General features: G+C 37.9%; 2 protein-coding genes across 7 annotated transcripts in view; both read left to right on the forward strand.

The window, feature by feature from the left end:
• LOC141770629 (SR-related and CTD-associated factor 4-like) overlaps positions 1 to 10460 on the forward strand; it is a 32146-nt gene extending 21686 nt beyond the window's left edge. Inside the window, exons 17-18 of the mRNA XM_074640357.1 lie at positions 9022 to 9160; positions 9377 to 10460. Of these exons, the coding sequence (XP_074496458.1) occupies positions 9022 to 9160; positions 9377 to 9819 (582 nt within the window). The 3' untranslated portion in view covers positions 9820 to 10460. The remainder of the gene's footprint in view (positions 1 to 9021; positions 9161 to 9376) is intronic.
• Positions 10461 to 10584: 124 nt separating this feature from the next.
• The window catches only part of LOC141770626 (rho guanine nucleotide exchange factor TIAM1-like), a 52036-nt gene continuing 45144 nt past the window's right edge, over positions 10585 to 17476 (forward strand). For 2 of the 6 annotated variants that reach the window (XM_074640344.1, XM_074640350.1), the window contains exon 1: positions 10585 to 11185. The gene's annotated coding sequence lies outside the window, so the exon portion shown is untranslated. The other 4 variants (XM_074640347.1, XM_074640346.1, XM_074640349.1 and 1 more) reach the window with 4 other exon arrangements.

Consider the following 17476-nt stretch of genomic DNA (forward strand, 5'->3'; position numbering starts at 1 on the left):
ACCTTTGGGGAGTGCCACTTAAAATGTCAGTAGGCAGTATATTTTTGGCATCATTGGGCAAAAATTCCATAATAACCTTTCAGCATATTGTAATTCAAGTGTTCTGAGAGAAAAAAAATTAGATGCTTTCACTCTTGATGCTTGTGTGTAGTTTCTATGCTCGGAGACATGTTTTCGGGTTGTCCATACGTGTGTCCATCTGTACATAAGTCCCTTGCTCGTGATATCTTCAGAAATGCCTCGAAGGAATTTCCTCAAATTTGGCACAAACATCCACTTGGACTCAAGGATGAACCGATTCGATTTTGGTGGTCAAACGTCAAGGTCACTGTGACCTCACGTCCATCCCATTATCATGAATGCGATATCTCAGGAACGCCTAGAGGGAACTTCTTCAAATTTGGCACAAATGTCCACTTGGGCTCAGTGATGAACTGATTTGAATTTGGTGATCAAAGGTCAAGGTCACTGAGACATCTCAAAATACATTTTTGGCCATAACCCAAGAATTCATATGCTAATTATGAGCATTTCACACAAATGTCTAATAGGATAAAATGTTGAAGTGATGACATTTTGGTTAGACATGTATGTAAACTGCAATTTGACTGGTTGGTAGAGGCATACAACCGTGAGGTAGTAATTCTAGTTTCTACCAGTAAGGAGCTGCCATATTTCTGTCCAATTATTAGTTATGGCAGCTTTTTTCTTTTGAAAAACAGAAAATGTGAATTTAAAAATAATTGGTAGTTAAGCCTCCCTGTTTGTCTAAATTTCCCTCTGATTCTTATGGGATTTTACAGAAATCTGCACTTGTCAGCTTTCTAAATCTTAAGCGGTACCACTTTTTTTATTTCCGTCCAATCAGTACAAAAAGTTCTCTGGCAGGCATCCTACATACCCACATAATGACTCACAATTTCTTGATTTTTAAAGGGAATGCACCTGAAATCTTTGAATTCCAGACATGGCTTTTGAAAAGCTTTTCTCAGACTTAATACCTGCGGATAATCCTTACCTTGTCACCTTTTGGCGAATTCACTCTTTTGGATCCAAGTTACAGCATCCACGAGTTGTGAGGATCTGAAGAGTTTTTTTATTCGGGAGTTACCTCATACCTGCATATAAAGGTTTGGTCTTCTGCCTGTGTGAATCACAGACAAGCTTGTACTTATTGCAGGATTACTAGACCACATGTTTGTATGCTTGTATAGTAATGCAAACTTGGGTTGGGTTGTGTCTGATGTCAGAGCCCATTTGTATGAGCTCAGTGTTTCATTGGAAGGTCAGAACATTTAAAATAGTTTCATAAATGTACTTCTTACACCATTAAAAAAAGAAATCTTGACCCAGGATGTTTGCATCCCTGGGTCCATGTTTGGTTGCATATTTATCAATTTTCCATGGATAAATAACCAAACAGACATTACAGGATTTTTCCAGTGCAACTATTAGCCATTGCTTCTACAGGTAACCAGGCATGTTGAAAGCGGATACAACAAAAAATGTTGCCAGCCCTCGGAATGAAGTGGACAAGGTAAAAAACAAAGTTGTAAGCCAATGATAAAAGTTTTTACTGCTCATTTAGCACTCAATAAACAACAATTTAACTACAGAGAATGTAAAGATTGCTTATAAGCAGTTTACACGGGGAACGCATTTCATAATGTGAACCTCTGTTTTTAAATGGCCTCCCTTTAAAACAATTTTGGTCTTTTGGGAACCCCTTTCTACACTGTTCTATAGTAAAAAAGAAACATGAATGGGAAGTGGCCTGCAAACAAACTGTCAAAACAAGTAATAGTAAGCCATAAACTATGAAATGCAAACATGTAATTTATTATGCACTTTAAGGACATATAGAATGCAAAATAATAATAGAAATAAAAGGTGTTCCAAAATGCAGCAGTCAGAAATGCTGTGTAATTGCATAAATTACACTTACATTCCCAGTATAATATAGTCACTTATAATATCACTTTCTTTCATAGTAATATTTGAATGAAAGAATATACCATAGGACATGTAAATGGTAACTGGTTTGTGAAACCTTCATAATATCAAATAATACAATGTTTTCATGATCTATTTGTCAGTTTATGAGGGACTGAGGTGGTCCAGTTTAAATGAAATGAACATGAAAAATATCAAAATTGCATGATGTTTATGATGTTTTGACCAAGCAGCTGCAGAATTATGAGAAATTGCAAAGTCACTCTCAACCCATGTCTTTTAGATGGATGTGACAAAAGAAAAAAAGTTTAAAAAAAGAAATCTAACATTTTCTAAACGTTTCAAATCACCCATCTCTTAGATGCTTAAACTAAACTTATTCTAAATCATAATACTTACACATTAGGTTCTTTTGGATGTAGGTTTTAGAAAAGGATTTGAATTTTAAACATACTTGAACCTGCTTAGAATAGATATAAAGTATTTGTGAATGTGAGCAAGAGACGGGAGGAGTAAGGAGAATGAGAGTTTCAGAATGTTATGGTGTCATGTTCTAAAACCTCGAGCTGCTCTATTTATACTTTTTTATGCATGAAAAAGCTCAATATTCTACATGTTGTAGACATCACAGGTCTGGCTCTTAGCCCTCTGGAGCATTCTCACATGAACTGAATAGGTTCAGTAGCTCAGCCCACTAACATGGATTATAATATAAACTCTGAGCAGTCTTCTCCTTTCAGTCATTTTCAAGTCAAGTGACATTTCAAGGGAAGAGGGGAATTCTTCAATAACATCAGACTCACATGAGGCCTCACAAAGGTGAGTGTTAAAGAAACGGTCTTTGGATTTTGGGATTCCCACTGTTGGATGATACTGTGGAATGGTTGGAAGGTAATGAAAGACTTGTTCATAATGGACTTTTGAATATTTTCTATTTGTTTACTCAAATAATCTAAGCTATCAAGATCTAAAGGCCAGTTTATTGTAAAGCTGCCTTATTACCGTCTATTCACTTGTCTTATAAGTAGCAGGTATAAACAAAGAAATATATTGAGGGAAGAGGGAACGCACTGAGTTGATGCCCATCAGAGATGCAAGTCTTGATCAAAGATCCAATGCCCAGCTGCCTGGCTCGTGGGGTTTCCTAAGTGTAAATAACCTACAGAAAAAAATGGAGCAGCAGATGTCCTCTATTTTCTGCTGATGGAGTGAAACACCAGGGTAAGAGCAGACCCCTCTGTTGCTTTCCCTAGAATACTGACTGCATCAAGGCTGTTAGACTTATGAACTGCCTTTTCTTTATTTCAATTGTATGTTAGTAGTAGTTAAACACCATGAAATATTTTGCTTGCACAAAAAAAATATTTTGTTGGTTATTTTATGTTTTGTCATTATGTTCCCTTTGCTGCAGGTAAAGTAAATTATATTCTATTATATATATATACATTTGGGCTGTCAATCGATTAAAATATTTAATTGCCATTATTCATGGACAATCATGAGATTAATCTCAAATTAATAGCATATTTTTTTATCTGTTCAAAATGTACCTCAAAGAGATTTGTCAAGTATTTAATACTCTTATCAACATTGGAGTGGACAAATATACTTGCTTTATGCAAATGTATGTATATATGTATTACTGGAAATCAATTAACCACACAAAAAGATGACAAATATTGTCCAGAAACCCTCACAGGTACTACATTTAGCATAAAAAATATGCTGAAATCATAACATGGCAAACTGCAGCCCAACAGGCAACAACAGCTGTCAGTGTGTCAGTGTGCTGACTTGACTATGACTTGCCCAAACTGCATGTGATTATCATAAAGTCTGTGAAGGGGAGACTTGTGGGTACCCAAAGAACCCTTTTTTTCATTTGCATATCTATATAGGTCAGAGGTCAAGGGATCCCTTTTGAAAATGGCCATGCCAGTGTTTCCTATTCTCACTCTAGCTTTAAAACTGAGCCTGTTACAACCTCCAAAAGATCAATTGAGTTAATGAGTTAAAGAAATTAGTAGTGTTAAAAATAATTTGCGTTATGCGTTATTATGCTCTAATCATAACATGACAAACTGCAGCCCAACAGGCAACAACAGCTGTCAGTGTGCTGACTTGACTATTACTTGCCCCCAAACTGCATGTGATTATCATAAAGTGGACATGTCTGTAAAGGAGAGACTTGTGGGTACCCATAGAACCCATTTTCAGGTCAAGGGACCCCTTCAAAATGCCCATGGCAGTTTTTCCTTGCCAGAATCTCAAAGCGCACACAAAGCGTAATTTAGAGCGTTATTTAACCTCCTTTGCGACAAGCTAGTTTGACATGGTTCGTACCAATGGATTCCTTACTAGCTCCACTCTAACTTTAAAACTGAGCCCGCTACAACATCTGAAATATAAATTGTGTTAATGCGTTAAAGCGTTAAATGATCACAAGAACGCTTTATTATCGTTAACTTTGACAGCCCTAATATGTATATATTTTCATTCATATATACATACTGTATACTGTATGTGTATATAGATATATACATGTATGTATGTATATATATATATATAAGTATATATGTATATGTATATACACACACATATATATGTATATCACACCCTACATGCAAATTTCCCCACTGTGGGACTAATAACGGAATATCTTATCTTATCTTATAGTTGTTTATTGCAAAAAAGAATACAATCAAGTGAATTATGAATTGTAGTTTTAAAGCTACTGTTGGCGAGATGAAGACAACTAAGAAAAGTGCATCTCCTCCCTCAGTACTTCCTCCTTTCAAATAAGATTCACATGTTTACAAGTGCAACTTAAAGCCACTATGTGTAGAATTTGAAAAATTCCAACTTTGGTTCCCCCCAATGGCTGTAAATTGACATTGTAGCAGATGGAAATGTACTCCAATACCCAGCACCAACTAGCCATTTCAGCAAAGATAGACAAATTATCAAAACAGGTGATTGAGCATCACTATATTCTGGAGTGAGGTTAACGGTGAAATAAGTAGTAAACTCCAGTCTTTGTTGACAATGCCCTCCAGTGTTTCTACTGGCTACTTTTTATTGTTTTATTCACAAGGGAAAAAATGACTGTTTTTTTAGTCATTAAGATGGCAAAGCTTTAGCTACCAGAACTAGTTGACTTACTGACCTTAGTTTGGCTCCTGATGAATCAAGTGATAACCACCTCTTCCAAAATTCTGAATCCAGTGTAGAAGTGTTTTACCTGCAGTTCTTCTGATGGCCTAAATGGTGTTTCCAGGAAAAAAAAGATTATTGAAATAACTGGTAAATTCACAAATTCTCTTGAAATACAAAGTAAGTATATTTTCTGTGTTTTTACACATCTTTGACACATTACCATGCATTTGGTTTTCTCAGAGCATTTGATTAATTAAAAATATTCAAGATGAAAAAACTAATTTCTACCAAACATTACAAAAACAGTTCTTAATGTTGCCTATGGTAGCTTTAATGTGTATAGTTGTTTCCGAATGTTGTCACTAAACCTTTTCTGACATTGACAGGGAAACCTCTCCAGAGCTACAGTATAGCATTGTGAAAAGCATTTGATGCGTGATTAATGATTAATTTGTGACTCATCTGTGCAGAGATGACTATAATCATTTCATCCAACATAGTGATTATGATAAGCTGGAACAGAAACAGTTGCTTTCCAAGGACAGATTTGTTTGACTTGCAGACATGACAAATCTGTTGTTGAACATATGAATTATTAGGGGTATTTTTTTATTATTTGTTGTCCTGTTTTGCACTGGGAGGTCGGTCAGTCACATTTTGAAGTATAACAGCATATTACATTTTATACCAGTATCAAGATTTGTAGGTAAATTTGCTCCAAGGAGAGAATGTCAAGACAGAAACTTTAGATTGATCACCTTGCAGCATCTGGTAGAGTTTTAATTTGATGTGCTCAGTGAGCCTGTGGCCAACAGTTATGCATTCATAGATAGGAATGTAATTTGTGTTAATGGTAGATTTAGGTTTGACACATGATTTCCATCTGGGGAAAATTGGAATGTAATGAGCATTTTCAGTTAAATGAATGCAATGATCTTGTTGGACATATATATTTACATATGTGTCTCACTAGTTAAAGCTCTTATCAAATTGAATTACTCGAGAGTGCAGTCATGCAGTAACCGGTACAGCACATGTAGCACGATGAATATGTTTCTTATTTTCTTATTTTAGATGCTGTATTCAGACTTTTACAATAGAATTTGAGGGGACATATAAAGAAAACTCACTTTTTAAAGAGACAAGCGCTCAAAATAGAACGTTTCAGACAGAGGATGAATACAGGTACTGTATATTCAGACAGACAGTATGAGAAAAATGATTGATGATGATGACATTTTTTAGTGGAAACCCAAAATACAAGTATGAACCTGAAAATAAGCATATGTCCCCTTTAACATTTGAATTTTTTGTCATTTTGACTAACTTTGAAATCATATAGTACAGTATAACCTTTATTTGCTAAACACTGTTAACTTGTCATTTATAGATAATAGTATGTATTTATTATACAATGTCTGATGCTATTTCATATGCTCATAAACCTTTCTTATTTATTTGTACATAAACTTTTAGTTCTTAGATTTAGAATCATTATAATCATCTCAGGGTAGAAAATGACTGCATTGCATCATGATTTATTAATACATTTGGTAGTTGTATTCAAATCATCATTTGCAAGCTGTGCAGTATTAACAAGTTCTTTAAATTTAAATTTACATTAGTATAAATAAACAAGTACAGTTATGCCATTAATAAGAGGAAGTACTTGTATGCCTGTGCAATGTAGCCTGTAAAGTGTTTGTGTATGGCAGTTCAGTGATAGCAGTAACACTGATCACAGAGGAAAGCCCTTGACCTCTGTCAAAGAGCCATAGCTTTTGTCAGTTGTTTTTTAAACATATTTATTGATTTTATGCAATCAACGCATTGTACATACATAATTGCCCCAAATTGAACATATGGCAGCGTATAAAATAATATAAATATATCACTGGAAAATAAATAAAGAATCAAACATAAGTTAAAGATGGCATGGATTTACAATAAAAATAAAATTAAGTTAATAAATAAAATTAAAAATAAATAAATTATGAATATGTTAACAAACATAACAGAGTACAGCACACATTCCTCACAATAGAGTCACTCAACATAACTTCACACTTCTACTGCCTCTTCCATGTTACCGTATATAACAAATTCCAAAAATATTTCTCAGATGTCAAAATCTCAGAAGCTTTCTTCCTAACTATATATGCGAGTTCTTCTCAAGAGCCAAACTTGATGTTAATGTTTTCATCCAGTGGCCAAGAGAGGGGCAATCAACATTTCTCCAAAACAGAGCAATCGAGCGCCTGGCTTGTAGCACACACGGGTCATCCATTTCTCTCTTTCTGTTGGATAGAGAACAATCATCTGGATACATGCTTAATATACATTGTTCAGGACTGAGAGGTATTGGAGAAGAGGTAATTTGAGAGAGGTATATTGTGTCACTTAAGTCCAAAATCTTTGAGCCTCCTTACATTCCCACAAGCAATGATGTAAAGTACCTTGATGAATATTTCACTTAAAGCATTGATCAGCAATATTAGGATAAACATTACAGGGGTTATGTAAACGTTCTCATTATACAATTATATTGTATTAATCTCAGTCATGTGTTGATGGTATGTGTGTGTGCCTTTGAACATATTATACCCCATTTATTTATACACTAAGATGTCTTGTGGTAAGTCTTGTATCCACTCCTGTACTTTTTGTCCAATGCTAGTTTGTTGGTCACCAGGATATTTCAAAACATGTAAACAGATTTTTGTGGCAGTCTGTCTTAGTTCAAATTATTGTATGTGTGCATGTTTGTTATCATTTCCTAATTAAAACATGTGAACTCTGTTCTCTCTTTGGCACTTCAGCATTTCCTTGCCAAAATCCACCTTTACTTTGACCTTAAAGCAACACCATTGTGTTGGCTGTAACTCTGAAACTAAAGTAGAACTCTGTCAAATCCTGAAGGTATGCTTGTTGGGACAAGAAATTCAAATCTACACATTTGGTTGTTTGGGTTATTACGGAAAACAAAAGAACTGTTCAGCATTGTTGGGGTGGCCATTTACATCCTCTGAAAGCCTCTTCGGTTTAATAATTCACCTCAAGTGTCAATCTCCCTCAGCAGCCACATTCACAACTGTGTGTGGTTGTAGTGTTTACAAAGAATGTAGTGTATATAAATCAATAGTATTTGACGCTGTGATAAAGCAATTTCAAACACAACTGCAACCACAACCCCTGTTTCTAAGTGGTGATTAAACCCTTTGTCTTACATACACACATACACTTGTGAGCTGTAAAGGCAGCCTGTGGGTATTGTATGTATGTACAGTATTTTTGCATGTATGTATTGAGTCTATTCAGCTTCTAAAAATGTATCGTTATGTCATAGTGTTGTGTATATATAGGATAAACATATCAAAGTATATTTTTTTTTCATAAACTAAGCTGAGCTTTTTTCATCAGATTTGCTCCATGTTCCATTTCCCCAGTGTGTTCAAAGCTAATATATATTCAAAAATAATGGTCATGTTTTTCCTACAGATTGTTGCAGATTATATCAAATGAATGAAAGCAGTTTTACCATACAACACTTGCAGTTACTGTTCTTTGCAAGAGTGTGTTAGCCTCCTTTTGTGATCTTTGAACTTCATACATACTTGTGTGCCTTTTTACAATACAAAATTAATTTAATTTAATATTGGGTATCACTGGAGTATGATAAAATATGGTCTTCTGAGAACTCTACTGAAAATGATTGGGGAAACCTTCAGAAATTCAAAGATACTCATCAAAAGGTTGTTTTTTGTTTCTTCATCAGGTGTGTCACAGATAAATACACATGGGATGCTATCAAGAAACTGATTCAAAAGAATCAGTTCACTGCTTCAAGAAAGCTTTCTTGCTCGTTTTACTTTAATCTTAACAAGGATGCCATTGTGTTTCTTTGTCTTCCAGTTGCCATCGGTTCAACAGGCAGCACCCATTGGAAGTCCACCTGCTTTTCCTAGCCCCATCATGCTGTCCCCTACATCCATGCCTCCAGGAGGAGCTCCTTTCATCCCTGCAGAGTTTGACCCGACAAAGTTGGCACCAGGTAAGGGGAGATATGAATGCTGTCATGTTCATTAAAAGTAACTTCTCTTTGTACTTGATGATAATATGAACAGATCTATGCTGCAGTGTTGTCACTGTTCTTTGCTTGATGTTACTTCTTCAAACTTTTGCTCTCTGATTTATTTTTCTTTTGTGCTGCCACTATACTTAACTCCACACTGGGGATCAATAAAACCTTATCTTATCCTCTTTGCAGCAGGAAGTGTAAAACCTCCAGAGGAGTCCACCAAGGATTCTAAAGGAGACGTCACAGTTACACCCTCAGATCTGGGCACCGACAACCAGCTGGGGTCTCCTTCAGCACCGATGATGACCCTGCCTGGCCCAGGAGTCATGCAGGGTCCCAGACCGGGTATGCCACCTATGCAGCCTCCTCCCGGCATGCCGAGTCCTCATCATCTACCTCGATTCCTCTCACCTCCAAACATGCCACACATGCACCCGCAAATGATGCCCAGAGGACCCATGTTTCCACCAGATAGGTTCAGAATGCCTATGCCCTTTCCTCCTCGTGGCCCTCCTTTCCATCGACATCCTTCTATGCGACCAGAGGGCATGGTTGACAGAGAAGGTATGCGTTTCCGAAATGGGAGACCAGGGTTTGGGTGCCCACCCTTCCACAGAGGTGGAAGGTGGTAGAGGGCGGGTGAATGAAGGACCTGAGGGGAGAGGATGCTGAATCACTGTGACAGATACTGATAAGTATCAGGACATCTGGTTCAACAAGGACTGCTGTGAACACTTGGAGGTGAATAAACTTGTGTTCAGATTTTATTTTACACCACCAGAACCTTTTCTTAGTGTCAAATAGGGAAAAACAAGACAGTGTTCTGAATGTGGTTCAGGTTCCTTCAAGTTCACCAGAGAAGAGACTCTTTGCTGTAAATACTGTATGTGCTTGTAGCTGTTTGCTATCTTTTTGTATATTTGAAGTTGTGTAGTTTATGCTTAAGTCTAATCTTAGTAGTTGGAGATATAAACAAAGGCAAAGTCTGTATTTTTGAGCTTATTCCCTCACCATAGTTTTTGTGTATGGAAGGAGACTGTAAAAATCTATAATTCATACCTTTTCGGTATTTTGTTTTTAGTAAAATGCCTTTGTAACACACTGATGTTTAAGTCTTCAGCAGAGAAATTGGATTTCATTTGAAGCAGATTTCATGTCCTGCCAGTAGAGGGTAGAGTAAACCCTGTTACCATGGCCAACCTCTGTTGTACATTAAGGTCACACCTTGTAGGATCATGTGCAGTGAATATTAAAAAGAGGTACTACCATTTGATCAGATGCTTTTATTTGTTTCAATCAAACTAACGTTTCAATCTCTTTCTTGATAAATAACCCTGCATGAGAACTTACTACCAATTTGAAACACCACTTAGCAAACAGCTATCATGCATCTTCTGTAGAACATACATCTATACAGAAATAGTCATCTGCAATTTATCTGTCTCATATTAAACCATAGTTATGGGATCTTGATAATGATAAGCAATGGCTTGTTATAGCTGCCTAAACCATAATCCTGTTTTTTGGTTTTCCATCACATTTCTTGTTGCTTTTTTTTGCTCACATTGATGAAAAAGCAACTGTATGTGCAGGGAATGGGATGCCCACACAGACTGCATCAAACACCATTTAAATGATGCCTTCAGGTTAAATAAATAGATTATTTCATTGCCTTTGCTCACGTAATTCTAAAACTAAACACTCTTCAGCTACTATTGTGCATTTCACACGGTCATTGAATGCCGATTCGAGGTGAACCGCAGCTGATTGGCTCGGAGGATAAATAAGTGGCGTTCTCATGATCCACTCTCACGCCGTCTCCAAGGACCGCGGACTCCGCCCTCTCAGCGGTGGGCAACAACACGCATGGTCCGTGGACAGGCAGACCTTGGACAGGCGGCAGGATTCAGACGCACGGACGGACACTACCGGCGTGAGAAACATGAAGATTTCAATGTCAGGACGGAAGCAGCCGGATCCGGACGGTGGCGGTGCCAGGTATGTAAAGACACCGGGACGCATGCTGTCTTCATCATGACAAGGGACTCGATGTCCCACCATGTGTCCGCGTGGTCCTAGCGCCACATATTCTCGCATGACCGCGTCACTCAATCATACAAGTTTATCTCGGCCGACAGGTTGCTGTCGCACTGAGGCGGCCGGTGAGCTGCGGAGGAAAAGGCCGACAAGCTGCGTCTTCTTCTGCGGAGTGTTGCGCATCCTGTGTCGCTTCATTCAGTCAGGCGTCAGTGATTTGGGGGTAAAAACAACCATGTAGCCTGAATGACGGTGGACAGAGGCTACAGCAGGGTTAACGTGCATGGACATTTCAATTCCCATCCCAGTACATGAATGCGCATCCTGCACGCAGCTCCACTGCACTGACAGATACTGCTTTCCTTCAGCTGCAGGATGCTGCTTTAACAAGACATGCAGTGGAACATGCACGGCGACCTGTCCGCCGTCACACCGTGGAGGTGCTGTGGTCATTTCATCCTGTTTGTGAGTGGAGGAGCATCGTGTGGCCTCAGTGCGGTAAATTGTTGCATGAAGCAGTCATTTAATCTGACTGGTTGCATCTCTCGGTTGTAGTAGCCTACATGTAATCCACGCTGTTGCTGCTGTATTTACATATTGCTTTGGCAAACAGATGATGTGCAGGTGACTCGACTGAAAGGCGATGGCTCATTTGTGCAGCTGCTTTCCTCCAATGACCTTATGGTGTCAAGTTTGTTGCAGCGTCACTGCCATAGTCTGCTGCTGGAAGTGGTGCCTTGCTGTGCTGTTTCTGTGTGCTGTCTGTGATAATCATCCTGACAGGTAGGTGCACAGGTGACTGTAAACTGATGCTAGTGCTGCAACAGATTTCACATTGACATGTTTTTATTCAGTGTTTAAACCGGACCAGTAATGTGCTGCAGCAGTTTTTGTACTAATGTGCAAAACTGATTTTTAGTATTGGGCAGGGCAGATGTGTATATGCTGTCATTGTGTTTTCTGTAATGCGTGCTGTCTAGAGAAATATCGTTTTTCTACAAACAAAAACAAATCTCACCACTGGGAGAGTAAGGTGCACTTTTTTCTCAGTCAGCAGCTTGTATTTATGGTGAGTCTAGTATGACATGACTGCTCCACAAACAGGCAATGGTAAATGCCTCTATCAAGGGGATTTGGACACCAGAGAAAGGATAATATTGTAACTGCTACAGTATAGAACAATGAATATCTACAGAAGATTTGCAGTGATAGATGTTTAAGTAACATTTCCACTTGCAGCAATTAGGCTCTCTGTTAAAAACTGTAGTTGTGGCATCATCCTAATCTATTTTTTGAGTATCAAACAATCCTCCTGTGGCCTTGAAAAGATGGCTGTAAAAAGTCTGTTTACTTCTTCACAAAGAGCAGTGGCTTGAATTCATGTCAGTAATGATGGTTTCTAACACCCATAGATATCTCTTAAACTACTCCTTCAGCACAGTCCACTCCACTGTTTGTCCATGTGCTCAGTGTGTTCTAGTCTTATACTTTGTCTAAATGCATTGCTTCTGTCCCCTATAACAAAATTCCATAAATTTCAACAATCAATAGAGAATGATGTATGTATATTTTGTAGGGGCCACTACATTCCTCAGCATTCAACTAATAAATGCATAAATGTTTGAAACCTGCTGAAGAAAAGATTAATAAAAAGTGAATCAACTTCTTAAGGTAAAAAATAATGTTGAGTAACGTCCAATTATACAGCAGACATGTGAGATACGTAAAAAAAAATTGGAGATTGGACTCAAATACTACATGTAGGCTAACTGAGAAATGCAACTTAATTTTATTTGAGCTTGATTTAGTATCTTCCTTGCGTGTGTGATGATTGTATTTGCTGTCTGTTGTGATTTATTTCTACAACTGTAAATGGTATGCTGTCTTGGCCAGGTCTCCCTCCATCTTTGACTTTTTAGCAGTCAAAAAATTAGACCTGCTGAGTTGTGTTTTGGCATCTGATAAGTAACTTATGGATTTATTACTCAAACTGGACTTAATTTCACCGGTACCTGAAATAACCAAATAGCCCAAATTGCAGCGCTGACCCTTGTGTTTATAATGCACTGCTTTTTTTGGTTTGAATGCCTGCTAATTCACCTTTTCTCCATTGCTCCATCCAGTCATTGTTTTGCCAAAATATGTCTAAATGCATAAACATTTCACAGTCAGTGTTTGATACTCAAAAGATGCTGTAGGTTTTTGGCAGATGAATCATTTTAAGTTTGGTTTGTTATATTGGGTACTGTGTTTCAATGGATGACCTAAAAGTTATCTAAGGCACGAGTTAAGGCAGAGGCAATGATCCACCTGTGGAAGGTGTTATCTGCAGTGGTTACAGAATACATGCATGACCCAAACAGTAGCATGACTCTGCTGGTGATGGAGAAAACAACCATGCGGTGGAGCATCTAGCAGAATGGCTTCAGTGTATGGTGATGTGTCCTCAGGGTGGTAACCTGAGCCCACCTGTGTGACATGCCTGCACAGAGACCTTACCCTCTGTCTGGCTGTCTTTGTGTGGTCGAGTTGAAACTAGTTTTTCTCCCTTTCTTGCTTGTGTCCACACTCTTTAACTCTCCATCTCAAAGATCTCAAATGTTAGACCAACTTGAGGCAGTGTAGCGCCTGGCGTAGCCACACATGAAAGAATGTCCACACATTCATATGGTAATTTGTTGGCTTTTTGTACAATCTATGACTTTGTTCTTCATGCGTGTATAGCCATGTACTACCAAACACAGTTGATTTCTTGAAATGCGCATAATTTAACCCTGATAAGTGTTCTTTGTGAATTATTCATTTCCGTCCCACTTGCACATAACTCTTCATGTCTTTGCAAAGTGGTAGAAAGTAAATACTGAAGACAGTCTAGTGTTTTGCTTAGTGCCAAGTGAGTAACATACTGAGCCTAGTGTGATAATGTACAGACTAGTCATTCGAAGACAAAGTCACTATACACACTCCATTATTTCTCAGTGGTTTTGAATGATAAAAAAAAATCAATGGTTTTATTCTTCATGCCATAACCACAGTGTGTTTTTACATGTTTGACTTCTGCAGCTGTTAGTTTTGTTTCTTAGTCAAGCAATGTATGTGAAAAAAAAATCTGATAATAAGAACGGGAGGTGTGTTGTGGAAATATTAAGTTCACAAGTTGGATCACAACCACAAAGCTAGAAATCTTTCTGACCAGGAAATTTGTGTCATAGTTGTGAGTGTCTGATTGTAGGTATTACAGTGAGCATACTGAGCAAAGCTAAAGCCTCAATGCCATGCAGACATATCTCTAGGTGTGGTAGGAAAATACCATGTCACAAAAAATCATAGTATAGTATGCCATTAAAAATGGCAAAAACATATCACAGTATATTATCCCATAAAAAACAGTCACAGTATAGTATGTCCTTAGAAAGTCATTGTACAGTATGTCATACAGTCATTATATTGTATGGCATTAAAAGTTATGTAAAAAGTCAAAGTATATTTTGTAAAGTATGTCGACATACTATACTATGACTTTTTCTTCACTTTTCTCAAGACACTATACTATGACTTTTTTTTTTTTTTTTTTTTTTTTTTTTGACATACTATACTATGATTTTTTTAAAAAACGTTTTTCAGCAGACTATACTGTGACTTCATGAGTTTTTTTGACATACTATACTATGACATTTTTCGACAGACTATACTATGACTTTTTTCGAAATACTATACTATGACTTTTTTTTTAACTTTCTTGACATACAATGCCTCTTACGCTATAAAAAGTAGCGCTGCCGAACGCGATAACATATTAACACAATTTAATTTAAACGCCACTAATTTCTTTAACGCATTAATGTAACTTGCGCGTTTTTGGTTGTAGCGGGCTCAGTTTTAAAGCTAGTGAAAACACTGGTATAATATGAAACTAGAAAGCTAGCTGACTTCTGACCTCAAGATATGTGAATGAAAATGGGTTCTATGGGTACCCACGAGTCTCCCTGTTACAGACATGCCCACTTTATGATAATCACATGCAGTTTTGTTTATTAATATCCAATAATAAATAAATATATACATTTGCGTAAAGCAAGCATATTTATCCACTCCCATGTTGATAAGAGTATTAATATATATATATATATATATATATATATATAGGTACATTTTGAGAGTATAAATGTGCAATTAATTGTGATTAACTATTTTAATCGATTGACATCCCTAATAAAAAGTCATATAAAGGTCATAGTATAGTATACCATATATCTTTAAAGAGTCATTGCAGAGTATGTCACAAAGTCATAGTATTGTATGTCATAAAAAATGTCACAAAAGAGTCATATTATAGTAAGTCATAAAAATGTCAGATGTCATAGAAAGGCCTATATAAAGTCCTGAAATGTCATAGTACGTCATGAAAAAATTTCATAAAATAAGTAATAGTATACTCTACTGCAGTTCACTTAAATGCACACTGCTGGTGAAGTTGTTTAAATATTTGAATAAGCTCTGGTGATTTGTGTGTCTTCTGAATATTTGCTGACACTGAATAGAAGCTCTGTTCAGTGAAAGGAGATCCCATGCTTCAGCTTTTTCATTAAATTGCATAAATATGAAACTCAAATATTTTAGTGCATTGACAATTAGTTGATTAATGGATTAGTTGATCAACAGGAATTGATAAACAACAATTCTTATGACATTTAATTATTTTATTAAGTGTTGACGATTTGCTGTTTCCAGCTTCTCAGATATGAGGATTTGCTCCTCTTCTGTTTTATATTATTGAAAATTTAATTGTTATGTTTTTTTTTGGACTGCTGGTCAGACAAAGCAAGCAATTTGAAGATGTCACCTTGGGAAAGGGATGTTAATAATTAACCATTAAACGACATTACGAATATTTACGGTTAAACAGTTAGAATAAATATTAAAAATAAAATAAAAAGCTGAGCAAAATTCAGATGAGCTGCTTGACACTTAAAGGAGAATAGCTGGTCCACCTTAACGGCCCACCTTAAGAGAGTCTGAGCTTGTGTTGCAAGACACAGGAAATTGGCTTGGGTCTTGAGGAGTTGTAGCATTTGTTCAACGACAAATAAACTGCACACACACTGTACTGCTACGTTCACAGCTATAATGCCACCAACAACCTCACACTCACCACCACCACACACACGCGGTCTGTCGGACACTCACTAACCTTACGCCAAGCTGACAGACCGTATGTGTGTGACAACGGCGAGCACGAAGGCACCAGCAATGCTATAACTGCGAATGCAGCACATACACCCACACGATCTGTCGGACACTCGCTAACGTTACGCCAGGCTGACAATGTTCTCCAGGCAAAGACACAGCTGAGCATTGGCTTGTCATTGCAGCTGGGCGGCTTGTTAGGCACTACAACCACCACACTGCTGTATGCAACGCACTAATCTTGTCAGTTAACAGGGTCGGTTATCGGTTAGGAAAAAAAAATCTAAATTAGCATCCCTACCTTGGGCTGTTGAAAATTGATATGCATTTTCTTTATGAAACAATAAGTTGAATAATTGAAAAAGAAAATAACTTAAAGGGACTGTTTGTAACTTCTTACACGTCTAAATCACCCGGGATGGTGTCCCATGTGTCGCGTGTGGCTACGCTGTTCAGACTCAGACTCCAACACAAACTACACGGAAGCACCAAAACCGCAAAGTTCTACGCGGTCGGAGGACGCGGGGAAGACCGTAGCTTTGATCTCCAGGGCCGGAGACTCTGTTGTACTCTGCTCCTCTGCCTGCCTGCCTGCCTGCCTGCCTTCACTCAGCTCGCTCCACCTTACGTGCATGCGCGCACACTACACACTGCAGAAGACTTCGTAGCTCTGAGATTATCTAGTGAATGTACAGTGGACGTTTGTGCAGAAATAACTGCTGCAGCTCCTCCAGACCAACAGAGGTTTTGTGAAGTGACGGGGCTCCGCAGCAAGAAACGATATCGTCTCTGACCGGGTGCCGGTGTCTCCCTCTGGCACCCGGTTGGGAGGCTGAGGCAGGAAAAGCCAACACTAGGATCAGCATTGATTCATGGAGAGACCTTCGTCTGGTCAGCTAACATTACTGCCAAGCAGGTGAAATATAGACTGATATTGTGGTTTTAGCTGACGCTCGCTCATGTCTATGTAGAGTGAGCAAGCGCGAGCCCGACGCTGACTTTCGTTGACTTAACGGCCACAGGTGTCGCTGTTAACAAGCAATTCCCCCCACCACCCCCACTGTA

The sequence above is a fragment of the Sebastes fasciatus genome, chromosome 7 (genome assembly GCF_043250625.1).
Source record: "Sebastes fasciatus isolate fSebFas1 chromosome 7, fSebFas1.pri, whole genome shotgun sequence".
Lineage (NCBI taxonomy): Eukaryota > Metazoa > Chordata > Actinopteri > Perciformes > Sebastidae > Sebastes > Sebastes fasciatus.